This window comes from Musca autumnalis, unplaced genomic scaffold, assembly GCF_047663935.1.
Source record: "Musca autumnalis isolate F117 unplaced genomic scaffold, ASM4766393v1 scaffold_4, whole genome shotgun sequence".
NCBI lineage: Eukaryota > Metazoa > Arthropoda > Insecta > Diptera > Muscidae > Musca > Musca autumnalis.
Genome location: NW_027411977.1, coordinates 13,284,625 through 13,308,826, shown reverse-complemented (window position 1 = coordinate 13,308,826; position 24,202 = coordinate 13,284,625). Strand labels below are relative to the sequence as shown.

At 38.1% G+C, this 24,202-nt stretch overlaps 1 protein-coding gene across 1 annotated transcript in view; it reads right to left on the bottom strand.

Annotated features, from left to right (window-relative positions):
- LOC141401825 (cubilin homolog) overlaps positions 1-24,202 on the bottom strand; it is a 47,379-nt gene that overhangs the window by 2,979 nt on the left and 20,198 nt on the right. Inside the window, exons 12-19 of the mRNA XM_073982348.1 lie at positions 22,519-24,146; positions 22,358-22,458; positions 16,062-16,536; positions 15,839-15,996; positions 11,407-13,211; positions 3,258-5,631; positions 3,013-3,189; positions 2,784-2,949 (exon numbers count right to left, since the gene is read on the bottom strand). Coding sequence (XP_073838449.1) covers positions 2,784-2,949; positions 3,013-3,189; positions 3,258-5,631; positions 11,407-13,211; positions 15,839-15,996; positions 16,062-16,536; positions 22,358-22,458; positions 22,519-24,146 — 6,884 coding nt within the window. The remainder of the gene's footprint in view (positions 1-2,783; positions 2,950-3,012; positions 3,190-3,257; positions 5,632-11,406; positions 13,212-15,838; positions 15,997-16,061; positions 16,537-22,357; positions 22,459-22,518; positions 24,147-24,202) is intronic.

The window sequence follows — 24,202 nt, the reverse complement described above, 5'->3', positions numbered from 1 at the left end:
GGTGCGCACGATAACTCTCAAACGGAGCCGATTTGGTCCAAAACTTGGCTATCGTAATATTTTGTCCAAACTTAGTTTAAGTTCAAAGATGGGCCATATCGGTCTACTCCTTCAGGTTCCTCCCCCACAAAAGTTCGGAAATGTTCGGAAAATTTGAAGGGAGTAACCGATTTGGTCCATACATTGCACATCGTGAAATGTGTACCAGACTTAAATAAGGTTTTAATATGGACTCAATCGGTCCATTCTTTCGGGTACCTCCCACACAAAATTTCGGAAAAGTTCAGTTTAGGGCCTGCTCTCGAATCGCATTGATTTTTGTTGTAGCAACTTATATTCACTGCCCCCCATACGACGGTACAAGTTTCATCAGTCCATGCTTCCTGAGAAAATAGCCTGAAAGGTGCAAAAAACCCTTATGGCACCGCGTGTAGTGGTTGAAGCGTAAGATAACTCTCGAACGGATCTGTCGTTTCGGTCCAAAATGTGGCCTTCGTAATATTTTGTGCAAGCTTAGTTTAAGTGCGAAGAGAGCCATATCGGTCCACTCCTTCAGGTACCTCCCCCACAAAAGTTCAAAAATGTTCGGAAAAATTGTGCGTACGATAACTCTGGATGGGAGTGACAGATTTGGTCCATACATTACACATCCTAATATATCAACCAGGTATAGGTCAGGATCGAATATGGACTATATTTGTCCACTCCGTCGGGTACCTTTCACACACATTTTTGGAAAAATTCACTTAAGACCTGTTCTCGGATCACTTTGATTTTTGTTGAAGCAACTTGCATTCGCTGCCTCAATTACGACAGTAAAAGTTTTTTCAAGGGCAAGTCCATACTTCTTGAGAAAAAAGCCCGAAAGTTGTAAAAACTCCCTATGGAATCATGTCTAGTGACTGGAGAGCTCGAACCGAATACTGCGTTCGTCTACACTGTGGATATCGTAATATTTCTTCGAATATTAGATGAAATTCGAAGGTGGAAGGAGTGGACATTCGAAAATTTCGAAAATATTCGCTAAAATGGTACTCTAAATATTGTCGAAACTTAGTTTAAAAAAAAACCCTATCTATCATTATACCCGCAAATGTTTGCGCTTTAATCCTATCCATATTGTTTTGAAAACCCCCCTTGAATGCGTAAGTTTTTTTTTGGAAAAAAAGTATTTCAATCCACACAGGCTGAGGGTATATCTCTGTCGGCAATGTCGACTAATACTTTTTTACTTGTTTTTGTATATTTTACTCACAAAACATCAAATTTTGTCCATACGAGTATATCGTTTATTGTAATACTCACGGTGCTTTTGAAGCAAATTTAAATGGATGATGCTTGCACCTGGGAAGTTTTTGCGGATTCTGAAACTACAATGTTCATAGATGAGAAAAATCAGAAAACAAAAAAAAAAAATCGTCGGAGAGCTTTTTAAATAAATCGCGATTTAGGTTGGCAGTTTTAAGGGTTTTTTAGGTTTTCACGATTTTGCTTAGAAACCGCAAGTCCTATCAAAATGGGACTAAAGAAAATGTTGTAGCTTTGAAAATTCTCTACAAGATTGGCCTTTATGGTTGGTTGTCTCGTCGGTTTTACCGTTTTTGTGATATAGAAGTTCAAATTGGGACAATTCAATTCTGTATCGCCCCCTTTTAAAACAATGTCATGACTGCAAATTCCCAACTTAAACTTATATATTTAAAAAATGGTACAACCTAGGATAATTTACTTATAAGGGGGCGATACAGTCAGTGTTTTATAAGGGGGCGATACAGTCAGTGTATTGTCCCAATTTGAACTTCTATATCTTAAAAATGGTAAAACCTACGAAAATACCATAAAGATCACTCTTGTAGAGAATTTTCATTGCTACAATATTTTTTTAGTCCTATTTTGATAGACCTTGCGGTTTCTAAGCAAAATCGTGAAAAACTGAACAACCCATAAAAATGTCAACTTGAATCACATTTATTTATTTTTCTCATCTATGAACATTGTAGTTCCAGAATCCGCAAAAACTTCCCAGGTGCAAGCACCTTCCATTTAAATTTGCTTCAAGAGCACCGTGTATTGTAAATGCAAATTATCTGATTGGAATTAATTGAGGAGTGGACGAGATGTTGTATTACGACTGCGCTAGAAAATAATAGTGTCCATTTTAAGCACATTTTTTGGCCACTAGGAACGACTGCCCTAGAGAACAAAAATTTTTATTTATGCGTGCAATAGAGCAATTTATTCGTAAGATGTTGCATTTTTGTGTTAATTGGGAGAGCCTAAATGGAGAATTTGTTTTGATTAGAGAAATTCCACCTGATGGAATGAAGCGATTTTCGGCCTTGCGAGCGGCAGAAAATAGTGTAAAGAATCGTCAATGAATATCGTGAAGCCATGCCCGTTGGTTTTATTATAATTCACGAATGTGTACTGGTCGGACTCAATGAAATCGCTTGGTTTATACCCCGTGGATTGTGTGCAGAATTTAGTGCGACCTCTGTTTGTCAAGATGTTAATTAAAGGAGCGATGGACCGACAATGGTAAGAAATGTCCGGAGAACTCCAAAAACTATTTCTATCAAGATCGGATAAGAACACCGCGGAATGGTCCGATAGCTGGTATGAGCTTTGAAATCGTCAATGACAATTATGTTACCACCTTGTTGCTACTGTTGACGGAAGGAATAAACTGAGATGCACAAATTACTTAAAATTCTACGTAAATAACCCCACTATACCCTCTTGAATTTTAGACTGAAACCCATCTTTTCAATGACCCTACTTACCTATCTGACGTAATACTGCTAATTCAAAACCCTTTCCTTGCGTGTTTGCATCACTGTGGAATGTTATATCGACAGTGAGGTTAACCGGTTGATCATCCGTACGATAATAGTATGGATTTAAGTGTATAATATAATTCAAGCTGTGACCACATAGTTCGTCAACATTCTGGAAAAAAAACTTTAATTAACAAAAATCCAATCCACATTAAGATCTCAAAATTAAACTTACACCGTCATAACTTAATTTTATGTAATCGAAACATTTACCATTGACCTGAGAGATATTCTGTAAATCGATATATTTGAATTGCAACACAACAGGATAGGTGGCATGTAGCTGCCATGTACAGTGGACATTTGGAGCATAAAAGCTGTCACCATTTTGGGGAAAAGCTATGCTTAAATTCTGAAACAAATTTGATATTTGAATGTTTATGGAAGAAAATAATTATGATGAAGGGAGGAGGGCCTTACCTTACTATCTCCTAAGTAGTATTCCATTTTGGGGCCACATTCAGTTTTTTCCATTGTTAAGATGATTTCAAAACTATGTTGACCTGCTTCTTTGGCTGAGAACTTAATTATGGCATCTTCAGTGGAACTGAAATATGTTGAATTGGGTTTGGAGCAAATTTTGCCCATAGATGATTGTTTCATATCAGCTGGTCCATCGAATATTTCCATTGTGTTACAGTTGGAAATCTCGCAACCTGTTATCGAGTTCAAACATGCTGGTGTATTTCCATTGATCTGCAGTTTATTGAAGTTCATCTGAATACGATGTCCTTTGGGGGCATTAATTCGATAGAGACAAATTTGCCATTCATCTTCGTCCCCTGACAATTTGTAGTTTCGAGCCAGGTTAACAAGCGTGTTGCCTTCTGTTAGGGCAATGCGTTCATTACAGCTACGCAGGAATATGATTTGCGCCTCAAACCCCCTGGCCGTATTCGATATATCTGAGATAGCATTTACCACCGCCGCATTGTGATCGATTAGAATTTCTGGAGGGTTGTCACTATGATTGCCACTGAGTTTTGTCACAAGCTTATCATCCTGCATAATTTGACCCGTAAAAATGCTGAGGTGATCGAAATTTTCCTCCGTATCGAAATATTTAAATTTCACCAATATTGAATGGTCTTTTGGGGCTGTTATATACCAAAGGCAATTCATGTTATTGGCATACACTCCCTTAGAAATTTCATGTTTGAGCGGTCGTATTGTATAGTGAGAGGAGGTAATGTTGGCATTACAACTTTCCAAACTATACTCAATGACAAAGTTGCGAATATTGTAACCTTCATAGCTTAGTTTTAGATATTTCAGAGCAGACTCTTCGAAGTCCTGTTGACAAGTCTTCTCTCCCATTTGATCCTCACCATTTTCATTGCGTTTGATAGCTGTAAACGATTGTGCACATCTACCCATACCAAACCAGTTAGTTCTCTGTGATTCTTTATCATATATGACCCGGACACTTATCATGCGTTGACTGTCATTGCTTTGGAAGACATAACTGCAACGCTCAAGTTGTCGCCCATATGGCGATGGCGCGGGACTAACAAGTCTGCGCACCGTTGAGCTAACATTTACCATTACCGAGCATGAGCTGCGTACCAAAAATGTAAAGCCATCGCCTCTGATGGCCTCATCTGTTCGAAAGACCAATTGTACACGAGATGAAGTTGCATTCAGACCTGGCGGCAAGCTGCGGCCACAATAACGTCCATCCGTTAACCATAGGCCATCTTCTTCATGTTGTACTTCCAAATAGTCTTTGGTACAATTTTTTGACTCTTCAATAAAGAAGCGATTTATGAACTCCAGTTGTATAAAACGACCCGGTATAGTATAAAATATCCAAGAGCATTCTTGATTGTCCTTATAAAGCTCCCGACTTATCTCATTACGCATGGTGCCATAGAGAGTAAGTTTGGTCTCACTACCACATTTTAAGGCTTTCTTCGTTTCTATGACAATGCGAGATTTCTGGGAGTTGAAGTTGTCGGTTTGATAGGTCACATAGGTTATGCGATTTGTCAGAGTGTAGTTTGCCAAGTCATTTGAATTGTCTTTGCAAATTTTTTTCACAACACCCGAATACCATTGACCTTCTTTGATGGTGACAAATTCCCGATCACAACTGTCACTAAATGTGAAATTACCAAACAAACGATGTTCCGATTCGGAACTAATGAAATTTAATGGGATTATTAAAGACCAGACACACACCAAGGGTCCATAATTTGGATCGACAATGTCAGAAATTTCCGCTCGATAATTTTCAGCATCATGGAATATTTGACCACCACATTTGTGTAAGCGATAATTCATTGTCAGTTGATGGACACGCTCAAAATTTGTCTGCTTTATACGCCATTCCCCATTCGAATATGTATGGGGTTGCAAAACGCCTGTTAGATTTTCGGCATAATTTGTCGCAGCTATGCCATCTACAAATGTAAGAGGTATATGCGTGATACGACTTCCAATCACATGTTTATATTCGAATTTGCTAATATTAAAGACAAGAGTGTTTCCGGGATTAATAGCGATTTTAGTTCGACAAACATAATTTCCATTGAAGGGCAATTGTTTATCACGAATTTCAATAAATCCGGCCTTGTTGTTTTCATCGATATTTGCGGGGCATGGTGAAACGTCATCTGATGTATAGCGAGCTTTGATTTTTCTACCAGCTAAAGAATTCGCCGGTATATCAATTCGAAGTGCCATTACATTATCTGAGGATTGTATTATTCTCTGCGGGTCATAGCGATCGAGGGTAAAATTGTGGATTAGTGAAAGTTTATCAATGTCATTATAAATTTGGAAACTGGGATATCTGCAAAGACAACAAAATGGTACAATTAAGTAAATTAATTCATGGAGGGTAAGCATGTTTATTATCGATATTAACAAATTATCTTTGAGCTAGGAAGTATATCTTAATGTATAAAATATCATCGGAATAAGTGGGGTGGCCGACTGGCATATGCATAAACAACGAGGAGAAACCGCTGAAGCTAGACCCTTAAAATTTGAATGTGGATTATTGTTGGTGTGAAGGCATGATTTTTGAAAAAATCTTGCTGGAAGTATACGAAAAGTACCAAAAGGTGCAAAATGCTGGAACACGGTATATGCACAGCATGCAATGTGGGTCACTGCTGGTGCCCAGGGGCAATTATCGTTGGCCTTTGGGAATTTACTAAAAAATACTAAATGGGAAGAGTACTAAAAGATACTAAATGCTGTATCATTGAATATATTGAAAGGGTAAAGCTAGCATTCTGAAATTTGGAATGTTAGTGATTGTTGGGATTTAGCGCTAATATACGGCGGCATTTTAGGAAATTCGAACTAAAAAGTTACGAAAAGTACCTTACTCTTATAGATGTTTTTATTAGGTTTTTTGGTCAGGTTAATAAATGAAAATAAGTACCTTAATGTTGTTTAACGAAAGGGTAAAGATAGAATTCAGAATATCCGAATGTGAGTCACTTTTGGAACAAAAATATGTTAAATGCCGATTTTTATACCCTCAGCCTTTAGGCTAGAAAAGGTATACACACTTTCATACCGACAAAATGTGCCTCCTTGAAATAATGGTTTTAGACCCCAAGTATGTTTGGGCGAAATGTGTTTCAGACAATTTGGAGTCGATTTAGCAATGTTCGTCCGTCTGTCTGGCTGGCTGATGCTCACGATAACTCTCAAACGGATGAGCCGATTTGGTCCGAAATTTGGCTATCGTAATATTTTGTCCAAACTTAGTTTAAGTTCGAAGATGGGCCATATCAGCCTACTCCTTCAGGTACCTTCCTGACAAAAGTTCGAAAATGTTCGGAAAATTTGTGCGCACTATAACTCTTGAAGGGAGTAACCAATTTGGTCCATACTTTGCACATCGTGAAATGTGTACCAGACTTAGATAAGATTTCAATATGGACTCAATAGGTCCACTCCTTCGGGTACCCCCCACACAAAATTTCGGAAAAGTTCAGTTTGATTTTTGTTGTAGCAACTTATATTCACTGCCCCCCCCCCATAGGACGGTACAAGTTTCATCAGGGGCAAGTCCATTCTTCCTGAGAAAATATCTTGAAAGGTGCAAAAAACCCCTATGACACCGTGTGCAGTGGTTGGAGCGTAAGATAACTCTCGAACGGATATGCCATTTCGGTCCAAAATGTGGCCTTCGTAATATTTTGTGCAAACTTAGTTTAAGTTCGAAGATAAACCATATCGGTCCACTCCTTCAGGTACCTCCCCCACAAAAGTTCAAAAATGTTGGGAAAAATTGTACGTACGGTAACTCTTGAAGGAAGCGGCCGAATTGGTCCATACTTTGCACATCTTAATATATCTACCAGATGTAGATCAGGTTCAAATGTGGACAGTATTTTTGGATAAATTCACTTTAAGACCTGCTCTCGGATCACTTTGATTTTTGTTGAAGCAACTTGCATTCGTTGCCTCAATTACGACAGTAAAAGTTTTTTCAAGGGCATGTCCATACTTCTTGAGAAAAAAGCCCGAAAGTTGTAAAAACCCCCTTTGGCACCATATGTAGTGACTGCAGGGCTCGAGCCGAATACTGCGTTCGTCAACACTATGGATATCGTAATATTTCTTCGAATATTAGATGAAATTTGAAGTTCGAAAATATTCACTAAAATGGTACTCTAAATACTGTCGAGACTCAGTTTAAAAAAGCCCTATCTATCGATATCCCCGCAATTGTTTGCGCTTTAATCCTATCCATATTGTTTTGAAAACCGCCCTAAATACGTAAGTTTTTTTGTGTGGAAAAAAAGTTTTTCAATCCCCACAGGCTCTGTCGGCAATGTCGACTGATACTTTTTTACTTGTTATTTTATGAACAGTCGGTTTTAACATGACTAAGCCCAGAGCTCGAGAGAAGTCTCCCTTGTCCCGTATGGGATGTTTGTGGAACAATTATATATATAAGCCCAGAGCTTATCGTGGTTCCTAATTTGGACACTGATGCCAAATTACTAATAGTTCCGCCAAACAATGTAACTAAGACCCCCTAAATACCGAAAATCGAGAGTTATTACTGTTATATGGGTACACCCAAACATTAACCTATGCTTACAATTTTTGGTTGGGAAGTTTCATGATAGTACCGAAAATGGGAGGTATCGTTATATGAGGCCTATACCAAAACGGGGTCCTATACTGACAACTTTTGGTGGAGAAGCGTTGTGACCAAATTTCAGCATGTTAGGTAAAGATATACAGCTACAATTCTGGAAATAACGAAAATCGGAAGGTACGCTTAGATGAGGCATATACCAAAAAGTGGAACTATATTGAACATTTTTAGTGAGAACGTTTTGTGACCACTGGCAACCTCAAGTGTAAAGTTGCCGGTAGTTCCGTCAAACAATGAAGCTAAAATCCTCAAAATATCGAAAATCGGGAAGTACCGTTATATGATACAATATCAATATTTACGATTTTTGGTGAAGAACTCTCGTGACCACTGAAAACCTTAAATATCAAATAAGTTCGTTACTAATTTTTGGTGGATAAGTTTCGTAACCGCAGAGAACCTCAGAGTCAAATTACAGCTTTATCGGGTAAATATTGTAGCTAAAATCTTCAAAGTATCGAAAATCGGGAGGCACCTTTATATGATAGTTATACCAAAACATGTCCATAATTTTTGGAATATACATTTTTGGCTCACTAGGAACCCTAAATGTCAAATTTTAGCAAATTCTGAAACGACAAAATAACTGAAATCCGATGGTATTGTTATATGTGGCTATACCAATACGTGGACCGATGTAGTCCATCATCGAACTTGCCTGGAAACAAAAGGCTCCAGTTTTATGGATTACAATAGACGGATTACAATAGATCGACTCAGAATTTCACCCTGATCAAGAATATATACACTTTGTATGGTCGCAAATGATTATTTCAATAGTAAAATGGATCAGTAAGCTTTGCTGACAGATTTTTTCCCACAGAATGTACAAAAAAACCAGTAAGGAAAGGATAAAAACCACTGTGAATATTAAAAAAATATATAGGAGCAATATCCAAATCCGAACCGATTTCGATATTATTTGGCACATTTATTTCTAGACCGAAGTCACACATTCAAAAATTCATCGGAATCAGACATATATAGCGTGTTTGGGGCAGCAAATACGTGAAATGGGCCGAAAATATATGTGGGAGCTACATCCAAATCTGAACTGATTTTCACCAAAGGCAATAGCGTTCTTCGTATGGCTAAAAAAAAGATATTCCCCAATTTTCAGCTGATCTATATCACGACTCCTGCTCCGACTCCACCAAAATTTGCTAGACTCCGACTCCGAAACCCTGATTATATTACCATACCGTGATAAGGGCGTTGTACCAAAATGTGGGCAATTCATTAAATGAATGGTGTATATCTCCAAAGTAGACTATATATCGAATTTTACGAGTTTCTGTAGGATTGTGTGGCTAAAACCATAAAAATTCCGGGGGGTACCGTTCTATGGAGCTATACTGAAAAATTTCTGGTGGAAAGTTTTGATGACCCAAGGAAGACTAAATACGATTTTCGGTCATTGTAGGTTAATGTGGCTAAAACCATTCTCAGCGTGACTGGTTTGTACCGCCGACAAAGTTCATTTTGGACATTTCGATTAGATAATGCGGCTAAAATCTTCAAAATACCGGAACTCGGAAGGTACCGTTCTATGGGGCGCTATATCAAAACATGGACCGATATAACCCATTTTCAATAATAAACATCATAGGAGCAATAAAAACTTAGGATATAATATAAACGGACGGATATGGTTATATTGAATTTTATGCTGATCTTGAATATATATACACTAACTAGCAAGTTCCCGTTACTTCGTATGCGAAAAGGGAATAAAATATAAATAAACAATATTTAAAATGTAAATGGTGAACACTGCAGACACTACCAGTATTTCATTGATTTAATTCATTTCATAGTACTGTACACTGTAGCTACACAGCTACCCATATTTTTAATTTTAAATTTCCTAAACTACACAAAACAAAACCTTCATAAGAGCGACTCACATTGCAAAATGTCAAAATTCTGGGTTTACCCTTTCACTAACACAGCATTCCCTTCCAGTACGAATTTCCAAACACTAAGCCTTATCTCATGCCTTCACACGAATTTCCAAAAACTACTTGCATATCTCAGCTCTATCCGTTCACCTTAATCCAAATTATGGCCATCGTAGTACCATTTAGTACTTTTCATATACATAAGTACGAATTTCCAAAACTATCTCAATCCTACACTCCAACAATAATCTTAAGTTCAAAATTCAGTCTTAGAGCTCTTAGGACCATTTAGTACTTTCCGTACCCATAAGTACGAATTTTCAAAACTAAATCAATCCTGTACTTTAATCTTTATTTCAAATTTCGGGATTCCAGCTCTATCCGTTCACCCTAAACCAAATTGAACAACATTTAGTACCATTTACTACTTTTCGTACACTTATAGTTCTAATTTCCTAAAACTTTTCATTGTTAGTAATCGTCATCAGTAACCCTCATTCCAAATTTCAGGATTCTAGCTCTATCCGTTCACCCAAATCCAAATTGTACCAAATTTAGTACCATTTAGTACTTTGTGTACACATTACTTCGAATTTCCAAAAAAAACTTTCTTTGATACTCTTCATCAGTGTCTCTTATTCCAAATTCCGGATTCCAGCTCTACCCGTTCACCGAAATCCAAATTGTACTAAATTTAGTACCATTTAGTAAGTTTCGTATACTTGTAGTTCGAATTTACAAAAACCCTTTAGTACATCTTTCTAACTCCCCATCACTGACCCTCATTCCGAATTCTAGCTCTTCCCGTTTGACTAATACAAAGGGTACCCTATTTAGTACTTTTAGTACCCTTCTACTTCGAATTCCCAAAACCCCAGCCTTAAATTACCCCTACATAAACACCAACCCGCACTCAAAATTTCAAGTTTTTAACTTCAGCCGTTTCGCCTGAATTGATGAATCAGTCAGTCAGTGAGTCACTCACCTCCACGGTCTTTAATATTTATAGATTTAGTACCATTTTGTAATTTTCGTACACATAAGTATGAATTTCTAAAGCTGTATCCATATCTAAATCCCACACTTCAACAGTAGTCTTAATTCCACATTTCAGGCTTCTATCGGTTCATCCAAATCCTAATTGTATTAAATTTAGTACTATTTAGTACTTTTTGTACACATAGATCAACATTTCCAAAACCATGTACATACTTATATAAAAACCACTTCCCAACCTTGATTCCCATACCAAATTCCAATATTGTAGCTATATCCGTTCAATATAAACAATTGGTACTAAATTTAGTAACTTTTCGTACACGTATAGGTCCAATTTCCAAAAAATCCTTTGGTACATCTTTTTAACTCTCCATCAGTGATTCTCATTCCAAATTTCATAATTCTAGCTCTTTCCGTTTGTCAAATACAAATTTAGTACCTTTTAGTACTTTTCGTACTCTTATAGTTCGAATTTCTTAATCCCCCCTTAAAACCTCCATATTCTGTTGGAGGGTGTAACAAGAAAACTTTTACTTACTCTGTTGCATTTTCCTGTTTCAAATCATCCATGTTTATAAAGTCCAAACGTACCCGTTGACCCTTGGGAACGGTTATTCTCCATTGACAGTAAGTCACTCGTCGGATGGCGGTTGAACGTATGCTCATAGTAATGTAACCCGAAATGCCTTCAACCTGTTGGAAACAATCACTAAAGATACGGCTATACGACAGTTTAAATCCTCTGTATTGCACAGTCTTTGCAAAACTGTGGAAACGAATAATAGCTTGGTTTGTATTCAAATCGAATTGGGTAGATTTTGTGGCATTTCCATAGATATAGATCGGTTCTTCTTGTTCTCTTGTAGTCGTTTTGGAGTTGTCAGTGATTTGAATGATTTCCAAATAGTCGGAGGATTTAGGTTGCTCCCCATTAAAAGGCAAATGAATATCGTCCAATTTAAGACGTATCAAGGATGATGTTGGCAATGTTATGGCATAATCACACTGCGAATAGGCAGGGTATGAGCCTAATGCGGGATAACCACTTGATGTAATGGCACCAGGAGACTGGTTGTGGGAACCACCGCATTTACTCAATGATACACGTACTTTAAAACCACTCATTGGCTTGTTCGTGTTTGCCACATAATGTATGTAGAGCATATTTTGAGTCGTCTTCTTAATTTCAGGTTTATTACAAAAACGACCCATTCTTCTGGCCAGTGCAGTAGATCCATCGAATAACTCCACAAAGACATTTTGACAAATTCGTGGTGGCACATGAAAACTTTCTATAAATTCTACTTGAATAATTTCTCCAGGCGGAGCCACTACCCTCCACTCACAGTCCGTGTAGGCTGGAGAAACATAGGGATAATTGGGTGAGCTAATGTTGATAGTGGGTGCTTCTGGTATTAGACGATATTCTTCATTGCATGCCGAATATTCACGATAGGTTAGATTCCATCTTGTCTGCATTATGAATCGATGGACGAGAAGATTATATTTTACTGTTACGTGGTTACTGGTGGAATTCATTAGTATCTGAGAACGATTGGAGTTACTACAAAGTTTGCCAGATGGCAAAAGGGGGGCATGTTCGTCGATGCCATCGTAAAATATCGCGTATTCCTGGCAATTAACGACATTTGAAGGGATTTTAGAATTGGTTGGATAATCCAATTGCAATAGGATACGTTTACCCGGTTTCACGTTTATGTGCCAAATGCATTCATTTTCACCAAGTATATTTCTGCCATCAATAAATCCCACAGCTTCCGTAAGATTAGCGCCACATTGTGTGGAAAGTATTGCTCGGAATCCAGTACCATTAATGGTGGCATCTGTTTTGAAGTCCAGTTTTAAATGCGGACTACCGTGGTAGATGCGTGGAGATAAACGTCTGTTGTCCGAAAAATCACACATTTTCTCTACATCATGCCACTGCATCAGATCCACCGATGTAGATATTTTCAAATAGTCCAAACCACAATCTGCATTCTTTTCCAATTGAACACTGACTAGTTGACAGACCACATGATCGAGTGGACTGAGAGCTTTATAAGTCCAACTACAATCGAGATTGTTTTCATAACCATCAGGATAGCCAGGTGATGAAAGCACAACATTTGTATTTGAACTCACAAACACATCCGAATGACAAGTAGAATTTGTGTCATTCTTGGCAATTGGTCGTGCGTTGGTTGTATTCCATTTCAAGGAGAAATAACGAAGCTTTTCATTTTGTGTTTTCAAATAAACTGCACTTGTGGTGGAGACAAAGCGCCACGGCGAAGAGGGAATGTCTACCGGCAGGGCTGTTTCATCATATCCGTCGTAGAGCTGTAAAATATAGAAGAATAACGGTTTGAGCATGGTTTATTTAGTAAGGTTACACAGTTACACAGAAATAGAGGATCCCCTGTCGATCGGTGCATGAAATATTCGAACAAAATACGTTATAAGAAAATACGTTTATAAGATGGATCGTGGTGAAGAATCATGGAATTATCTTTTGGAGGCATCTCAAACAAGCCACTGAAAACAAACCAACACATGGTCGTATGTCAAACTGCCCTGAGTACTCTTAGGCTAAAAACTGTCAAACTTTCCAAAAAAATGTCAAATGATGCCTGGCGAAACTGCGAATAGCCAGGTCAGAAGTTTCTTTAGTGACCCTCGCAACATTTATTCGTAAATTAAGTAAAGAAACTATTCAGCATGGTATGATTTAAAACCTTCAGCTGGAATATTGAGTAATTTATTATTATTATTATTATTTCGATTAGTCTAATTATTAACTAATTCATTGATTGGAATATTTCGGTAATAAGAGATTCTTTCAAGAATCGGCATAAACTAATCCAACAAAAAGCTTCATCTCCGTTTAAGATTGAAATAATTTCATCAAATAACAATTCATTTTAAGGAAATGTCTAAATCGTATACTTCTTAATATGGGGCAGCGCCCAAGGAAATGTACGAATGTTTCCGATTCTCCCATGTTACACATGGAACACCTCTTATCTACTGCAGTTCTGTGTCTATTGTGATTTAGCCAAAACATGGGCCTGATTAAGTGATTCCATTAGATTGAGTAATTGCTCGTGAAAAAGATTTCGACACGATAAAAAAGCGGCATGACGAGATTCGATCGAAATCGTTAATCGAATGTTTCCAGAGTAACCGGGAATATTATGAAGGTAGATGTAAAAAATTTATTTATTTGAAAGCAAGAACTAAAAAAACAAAATTATGAATAGAAAATGTAAATATTTGTGAAATTTGTTGAACAATACATTGCATAATAATTTCGGAATGAAGTTGTGCTACGAAAATAATTTGACATTTTTGTAACAAATTGATAATACATCTACCTTAATAATTCTCTTTCAAAATTAATGAGAGAGTATGTTCAGGAAGGAATTTAAGTGCGATTTTTTTTTGAGGATTTAATTGAAGTGATGGATCGTATGCTTAAAAAAGTAGGCACGGACTTGAACGAACAAGGACCGAAATGTTTATGCATTTTCACTCACTAAAACGGCGGTTTTGAAAAGAGGCACGAGCACGCACGAAACTATTTGTTTGTGTAGTAAAAAACAGCATCCAATAGTTACATAATCAACTGAACGGACGAAGAGCCAAGTAAATCAATACTGTCTGCTAAACTACGATGCACAATGGTTCAGGAATTGAATTTCCTGGCCAAAACCCCAATATTAAACATATTGAAACTAAGGAAACCAAAAAATTAGGAAGATGTGGGCGTGGCGTGCTCCTAAAGATGACAATATTAGGGCAAATTTGCAAGGTATGTCATTTTTGCAAATTTCTGGAGAAAGAAATAGCTATTTCTCGGAAACTATGACAGATATTGTATTCATTGTTTTTTGTTAAGTAGGTAGGATTGTTGTCGTTAAGAACCCTTTCAATAAATTACCGTAGCGTTTGCGCCAAGTCAGCTATTTTATTTTTCCTCAGATACTAAATTTTAGTGAAATTCCACTTGTAGTGGACTAGATCTTTTAGGGAACAGCTTGGAACAAAGGTTTCCACAATGATGACCGAGAGGTACCTCTTTCAGCCCATATATACTTTTGTACCCGTCCCGTTCCGTCCAATATAAATTATAGATTATTTACACAAATGGATTTTTTTTTAATATATGAGTTTTTATAAAAGTTATATGACATTTATGAAAACCCAAGGAGATTTTTTAATTTTGGAAAATTTTTAAAAATTAAAAAAAAAATTGAATTTTTTAAATTTTTTCTATAATTTTTTGCATTTTCATGGTTTGTTGATAGGGGGTTTTTTTAATTGTTAGAACATATGAAAAACTCAAAAACACTCATATTAGGATGCAAAATATAAAAAAAACTAAAATTTTTAAACTTTGTCCTTGAATTCCTTTCAACTGCTAGACCAAATTGAAATGTTTTTAATGCATTGGAAAGCTGATTACGTTATCTGTTGAACAAAAAAAAAATTATGAAAATATCTCTATCCGTTCAAAAGTTACAGAGTTTTGACCTGGAAAAACAACTCTGAACCTCTGTGCGATGGGATTTTCTGTACTGCACCGTTACTGATTTTTCGTTCTATTTTTTGTTGTTACATCATAAATAAACAATTTGTATAATAAAATTGTTTTTTGCAGCGTTCTCAAAATAATAAAAAATAAGAAAACAATTTAAAAAAATATTGGCACTAAAAATGTTTATATAAAATTAAATACGATCGTGATACATATGTTTTATCCGTGTATCAAGTTTACAAAAAAGCACGAGTATGCACAGCTTTACAATTTTCGGCACGCGTGACCCGAATCGCGGTTTTTAGAAGGCACGACGGGTATACGAAAGGCCACACGCCCATCTCTAGGACCGATATATTACTGAACAACAGATAAGTCTCTCCATTTCAATCACACAGGAATATTAATGTCTGCATATTCTCAAACTTACCCTTAAACCATCACTGTAATGCTCAAAATCCAATGTTACAAACTGGCCCTTTTTAAGAATAATACGCCAGGCAAAAGGTTCCTCTTCATTTTTGACCATTGTGGTAGGCGGTGATTCAATAAAACCTCGACTTTGGTTAACAAATTCATTTAAATGGGCTGTAAAGAGGAAATACAAACAAATATAACTATTAACTAGAAAAACTACCATCAATTAGACTCACCATAACTCCACTTAAGTTTGAAACCTTTACCCGTACTACCCTCTGAACTGTGGAATTTTAACCACACACTTTCATAGGATCTCAATGCTTCCATGGGTAATTCATTGCCACAATAGACACCCATAATTTTTGAAAAATGAGATTTTCTCACTTCTAAGAAATCTTCATTACAATGGGAACTTCGGGTGATATTCATCTCTTCGAATCGTAACTCTAGATGATTACCCTTGCTGGCCCTGATAAACCATTCACACTCAACATTGGATGGATAATATTCTGGGTAATTTGGTGATGCCAAGGTGCCATGTGGGGATTCAATATTACCACCACAAGAATGTTGAATGGTTGAAAATCGTGCATTAAAATCGATATTGTTGGTCGTTAAATGTAGATTTGAGGTTTCATATAACAAATTAGTTTGATGTTCTTCACAGAAATATTCGGTTGTGGTGTCATTGCCTCCCAAGAAGTTAACCTTAAAAGAAACAGGAAATTGTTAGTTGTGAACGAAATACATACGAAGGTTAATACGCTGTTTAATACGCTATTGTTTTTGTTGATTTCTCTCCCATATTTGTTTTGACGTCACAATGTAGAAGAATAATTAAGCTAAAACTGAATAGCTTAATTATTCTTCTACATTGTGACCTCATTCATTATTACTCATTTTACTCTCTCTATCTCCCATTTGTTGTTAACATTAATCCGGTGGTGCTCAAAATATTTTGTGCATTAGTCTCTCTGAGCGAGTCTTTCCTTTGCTAAACTACGACAGATGAGAATAAAGAGAGCCTATGTTGTTGTTGCAGTCGCTTTAACTTGTATGGGTGATCTTGGCTGTCATTAATCCGTCTGTTTGTATATGTTGTGCATTTCGTCTGAACATTGTAGAACTTGAAGAGGCTAAAACAGTCTATGCTTCAGCGAGCGAGAATAAATATGGGAGAATAGCAGGTCGGTTGTAAAAAAGATAAATAAAGTAAAGCGTTGTACCTAATAGAGCTAAGCTGTGTGCTTAGTATAGTCCTGTCTGAATAAGTAAAGTAACGTTAATAAAGCAATGTAGACTCGTAACCTAAAAAACCCGCGTTTTACTTGGTGCAAATCGTATCAGAGTAATAAAACAACCCCTACACGGGGTAAAAATAAAACTAATTTCGTAACAATATGTTATAACCAAACAAGTAAAAACGGTGTAATTTTTGACCGGGCCCAACATCAACATGACACATATATTAGGCGAGCTCTTGACTTATCGATGCGTTCCATGCCAAGCTGTTCAAGGACATATAGAGAACTTCCCTCCATTCGTGTTTAAAACGTTGGCTAATCAGCCGTATGTATATGGATGCCAGTGATTTGTGGAATTTAGAAGTCGAAGACCCGTAAAGTGAAACAGGGAGTTTCCAAGGCGGGGTGATACCTCCAGAACTATTTAACCTCGATAATAATATATAATAATTGTTCCACATCCAACCCAGTGAGACTTCTCTCATATCAATGAGTGAACCCTGATTCATATTAGCTCAATGATATGGGACCTACTTTTTATGGCCGAGTCCGAACGGCGTGTCTGAGTGCAAGGCGGGCGTGCATACCATTGCACCACGGCTGCACCGAACCTCTACCTTTCTGAAATTTCACACCCTATCGACGGTATAGAGATCCTAATGTATGCGGACGACAGTACTATCTTGATGTCGGGTTCTATCGTCGATGATATACATATGTGTTTGGTTAAATATTTACATAGCTGACTTAGTGCAGATATTTTATATGATGAATACGAATATATCTGTCGCTAAATCTACTGCCACACTGTTCATCACTCGGACGGCTGCTGTGAGGTTTCCCCTGAACTTATTGGACCACGGTGTCTTGATTTCAACACATACTACTCCAAGATGTTGAGTGTAATTTTTCAAAGTATACATTAATACCTCGATTTACGTAAATGATTGGTTCCGTCGAAAATCGAAACAACGCAAATCAAAACACGTTTTTCCACATGTTTTGGATAATCTCTTCACAAAATTTAAAGCCAGAAATATTAGTTTTTAATAACGCAGCGCAAATCGAAAAAAATCTATTATTTTTTGCTTCACAAAAATGGAAACAACGCAAATCGAGGTATTAGTGTAATCAAGTAGTCCCCATAAGTCACAGCTATTTGCGATCAGATCAGAAGTAGGAACAAGATCCTCAAGTAGTTGGCTGGCATCACATGGATACTGACAGAGAAACCTTCTTGGCGTCTTATCAAGCAATAGACCGATCAGCTGAAAGCTATGCGGCGTCAGAGTATGGAGTATGGAAATGTTAGTGCTGCGAAAGTCCAGAATATTTAAACCTGCAAAAATGCCGACCGGAGAACTGCAACATGTGCCTCCTCATGACACCAGTGATGACGAAAATTTTGTGGTGCATCAGCACAACAAGATGTCGATGCAGTACCTGTTATCGTCAAGGGCATCCTCGCCAAAATTTTCTGGAAAGGCTTACCGTTCCCTGGCAATCTACGAGAGGGACTGGTTCAAAGGTACAAACGGGAATCTCTAGATCAATGAGCCTATCAGGCAGGCTTGGATAGCATTCACGCTGATTCAGTTGCTCAGATAGTTCAATTTTATACTATGAATGCCATACTCGAAGACCAACTCCATTTATAGCTTCAGAAAAACGCCATCTGCCAAGCTTTTGGATCCTGATTGACAACACCGTACCAAATACATGCCATGCATTTTAACTGTGGCTCACGATCTGTTTAAATGCCAAGCTAAACCCACTCACCTAACTCTTGATTCTTTATGAACGCAGTCAGTCCAGGTTGCCGAATCCAGGTTTGAATCTGGACACAGAGATACCAGCAGTGTGATACTGTAATTTATTAATGACAGAATTACCGACAGTTATCGATAACTGGAAATTTTTATTTACTTACAGTTTCAATAATTAACGAAATAGGGTAGGGAAACGTTAAAAACTTGGGTTTGGGAGTCGGGTTAGTAACCCTCCCCTAGAAAGACCAGCCTACTATGAAAAAACGAAAGAGAAGAAAAACACACCCCTCTAAAGTTGACGAACCCCGCAAACGTTTTAAGGACCATGATCTGCGAATCTGCACCTGGAATGTTCGCACTCTTTATAGAGAAGGTGCAGTTTACGCATTGGCAGATGTACTTGAAAAGTACAAGGCCGACATTACTGTCATACAGGAAATACGATGGATTGGGAAAGGCCTCACAACAACATCAAAAGGTGACGCACTCTATTATAGCTGCCACGACGTTAAGCACGAGTTTGGTTGCGGATTCGTAGTTAGTCGGAGACTAAAACATTCTAGGCGATTTTAATGGCAAACTTTTAAAGGAGAATATCTTTGGCCCAACAGTCGATAGACTTTGCAGCAGCAAAAAACTTGGTAGTTACCAGTACCAGATTTAAGCACCTCGATATTCATAAGGGCACCTGGCTGTCGCCAGATCAAAGAACAAGAAATCAAATTCATCATGTTGTGATAGATGGAGGACATGCATCAAGCGTGTTGGATGTACATTGTTGCAGCAAAGGTACGTACTAGATTAAACGTAGCAAACAAAGTGCGAACAGACACAACACGGAAGTTGGACATCGGTAAGCTGCAATCACAACCGATAGCCACAGCATATTCCACTCAACTGGCCCTACCGCTTAATCAAAGCACTCCTCGTCCCGATAACATATCAGGACAATGGCAAAACATTGCCCACTCCATGCAAACAGCCGCAAAATCAGTACTTGTATACCAGAGACCTCCACCAAGGAATCCATGGTATGACCAGGAGTGTCGTGCTGCTACCGAAGAGAAAAATGCGGCATAAAGGGCTACTTTACAATCCGTAGCAACGCGTGGCGCACGAGAGAGGTATGGGGAGAAATGGAGAGAGGAGAAACGTATTTTCCGCAGGAAAAACAGAGAGATGGAAAAGGGGGAGTGTGAACAAAGCGAGATGTACAGGAGACAGAATGAAGTCCAAAAATTATGCCAAAGAGTAAAACATCAAACTGATGGCTTGGAACTGGCACATCCTCCTGTAGGGACCAGCAAGGTAATTTGGTAGCAAATACAGATACTCTACCTCGAAGATGGTATTGAATGTATACCACCCGGCAAAGATGACGTAATGACAGCAATAAACCGGCTGAAGAATAATAAGGCAGCAGGTGCTGATGGCCTACCAGCCGAGCTGTTTAAAAACGGAGGCGACACGCTGATAAGGTGTATGCATCAGTAGGTTAGCTCCATCTTGCAGGAAGAACGCGTACCCGACGATTGGGGCCTAAGCATCCTGTGTCGCGTCCATAAGAAAGGGGATAAGACTTTATGCTCCAACTATAGGGGCATAAGTCTTCTGCCTATCGCCTACAAGATAGTGTCAGGTATATTGTGCAAACGAATAAAGCCCATGGTCAACGAAATAATTGGACCATACCAATGCGGCTTTAAAACTGGCAAGTCCACCATTGACCAGATATTTACCCTGCGGCAAATCCTGGAGAAGACCCAAAAGATGCAGATCGACACCTACCACCTTTTTGTCAATTATAAAGCAGCCTTCGACAGCCCGCTACGTTCAAAGGTATTCCAAGCAATGTCTGAATTTGGTATCCCCGCAAAGCTCATTCGGCTTTGTAAAATGACTATAACTGACACAAGATCTTCCGTTAAAATGGGAAAGAACCTCTCCGAAGAGTATTGTACCAAAAGAGGTTTCAGACAAGGAGACAGCCTTTCGTGTGATCTTTTCAACATCCTGCTAGAAGAGGTTATATGAGAGGCAAACGTCAAAAGAAGTGGCACAATCTACACCAATAGCCACATGTTACTTGCTTATGCTGATGATGTAGACATCGTGGGACGATCAGTAAAAGAAGTAACCGATACCTTTATGAAGGTCGAAGGAGAATCTGCTAAAGTGGGTCTGGCGGTAAACGCCGAGAAGACCAAGCTGATGGTGTCGATGCGCAATGCGTCCATTGAGATCGGACCAACTGTTGAAGTTGGTCCCTATAATTTTGAGGTAGTAAAAGACTTCGTCTACCTCGGCACATCCGTAAACACAACAAACGACATCAGTTGTGAAATAAAAAGAAGAATTGTATTGGCCAACAGATGCTACTTTGGCTTAAGTAAGCAGTTTAAAAACAAAGCCACAACTCGTCAAACAAAAATAACGCTTTACAAAACACTGATACTACCCGTGCTGATGTATGGTTCCGAAGCCTGGGTACTTGCGCAAGCAGGTAAGGCAGTGCTTGGCGTGTTTGAGAGAAAAATTCTTCGAAAGATCTACGGACCGATCTGCGTTGACGGTGAATATCGAAGTCGTATGACCCACGATCTGTATCTGCTATACAACGACAACTATATAGTTAAACGTATCGATTGCGTTGGCTAGGCCATAATAATGATAAACCCGCTAAAAAGGCGTATAAATTCGAGCCATATGGCGGTGCACGCAGAATTGGCAGGCCAAAGAATAAATGGCGCAAACAAGTGGATGAAGAGATGACTAGGCGCCGTATTCTGAAAAAGCGAAGCACTAACCAGAGAGAATTGGAGATATTTTCTTAGTTCGGTCTATGGAACAAATGTTCTGTAATGGGCCAGCAAAGTATGTAAGTAAGGGTAGGGGATAGTCGGAAACTGACCAACAAAGTTTCCGACTAACCCCTACCAATACCGCAATTGTTGCCAACTTTTATTTCAACTTTTCATTTATAATTTTTCGTTTTAATTTTACCGATATTTGAATTCGGCCAAAAAGCTACAGCATCCTACTACAGAACCAGATAATTGAAATGATGTACGAACAAACCAACAACAACCGACAAACGTTGTTAATGTGCTTGTTCTAGAGAACAGACGCTTCCAAATGGTTCGAACACTTTAACCAGTTCAACACCAATTGGAAGCAACTTTGGTATACAATAAAGAGCTTATTTGATTCCGAAGTAAATAAAAATCTCCCTGCGATCGTCTTCAATAACATTCCGTTGCTACACAGTTCTGACGCCATTTTATTGAATGTCCATCCTCGCTGGAGCAAACAAACTGTTATCCGGAGATGCAAGGATCACGAAAGAGATGTGAAATGAATTCTCCGGCTGCACATATTCACAAATAATTGATATTTGTTTTTCTTTTCTTTATCCATTTTATAATTATATTCTTCAGGAAATAACCCTCGCTTTCAACCGAAGTGTTACAAGAACAATCCAATATGTCAGTATAGTAATCCGATCATTTTACTTACCCCCAAACCATGTGAACCACATGTCCCATGCACACCACGTTCAGTCTTCTCCTCCGAACAGTAGCAATAGAATTTCAAGATATTTATACTTATTAAAGTACCTAAAATATCAAGTTACTCAAATCAGTTGAATTACTCAGTTAATTTCAAGCTACACTTACCTTGTGGAACATCAAACTCCCAATTACATTGCTCATCAGCTTTCGCGAATAAAAATCCTTCATCTTTTTTTACCTTTCCACCACATTGTTTATGATAGTCCATTAATAAGCGACTACCTCCCAGCGGCTTCGAATCCACATATTCAATAACTATGTCATTTGCAGGTATTTGTCGAATAAATGACTTCTCGGAAGATGAACAAATTTTTTCCAACAACTTGTCTTTACCCTCTACTCGCGTAGAAATGGCCAAGTAATTAGCGGTACAGGAAGATTCTGGAAATTGTAAATCACGAATAGATATTTCGATACCATAACTATCGGGAATCGTTAATTCCCACTTGCAGTGAGTTTCTTCGGAACTATTTTTGGGATAATTTGGAGACATTAGTGTACCAGATGGTGTAGAGAAAGTGCCACCACATTTCGCTGGAACCGTGTGATACATGGCCTTGAAAAATTTACGATTTCCCGAGGATCCTGATCTGTAATGTAAATACAAACGATTTGAGGGTGAAGTTAATTTTATTGTCGGCACTGTAAGCGGAGAACATTGTTCCAATAAGGTGTGGGTAGAATTTTTTGTTTCCTTCACTAGTAGACCATCACTGGAACAATCAGTTGTGTCTGTATCTATGACATATTGTTGTATGGTCAATATAATTTGTTCACCCGGCTGGGCTTCAATATACCAATCACAATCCAAATCCAAACTACGAGGATAATTGGGAGAATTTATGGTACCGAATCTTTCTTTAAACACTTGGCCACATCCCACACGTGAATACTCTGCCCGAAAACCATTCTTGCTATTCGAATAGTCGCTTATGAAACGTATACTCAAATGGTTGCCCTCAGATGTAATGGGTTCCGTGGGGTGCGTACACAAGCGTTGTTTCTTGAGCACATCTGTGTCTTGCATATCCCACACTTCTATGTAGTCTTGTTCACACAACATGCTATCCGTTTCCAAACTTAGATGAGAAAAGGCCAATCGTATTTTATTCTTTTTACCTCCACTGTAAATGTCCCATTTACAATTCAATAACTCAGGATATGGGTCTGGGAAATTGGGCGATTCAATAATGCCATGGACATGGTCAAAAACCATATTACAATTAGTCTCATAATCCAAAATAAATTCAGATTTAGCTATATAATTTTCGGGTGTTTTATAAACGAGCAACACTTGATTGGAGGAAGAGATTAATTTTAAATTTCCCTCCTTTACAATGTCCGAGCAATTGAATTGCATTAGGCTATCCGTTGTGCTGGATCCGTCATAAATACTCAAACGTTTACTGTGACAGAATTCCAAGTCTTCCTCGCTGCTTATAATGTTCAAGGAAATCGATGAACCTTGGGCCACGTGGATTCTCCAATCACAGGTATGCTGATGTTGATAGGCCAATGTTGTTTGAGGAGCATGTATCGAACCTTTATAGGATGTCATTTTACCACCGCAACCAGTTTCAGTTTGTTCCCAAATCAAATGGAAACCTCTTCCCTGGGCCGAATCATCAGAGGTAAATTTTAGAAATAGGCTATTACCAAACGATGGTATCCTGGAGGGAATTTCATTTCCACAGTAACGCCCAATAAGCGGAGAATTAGCACTGGGACCGTTTCTAGGGTATAAAATAAAAAATATATAATTAATAAATTGTTGATGGCAATTGTCAGC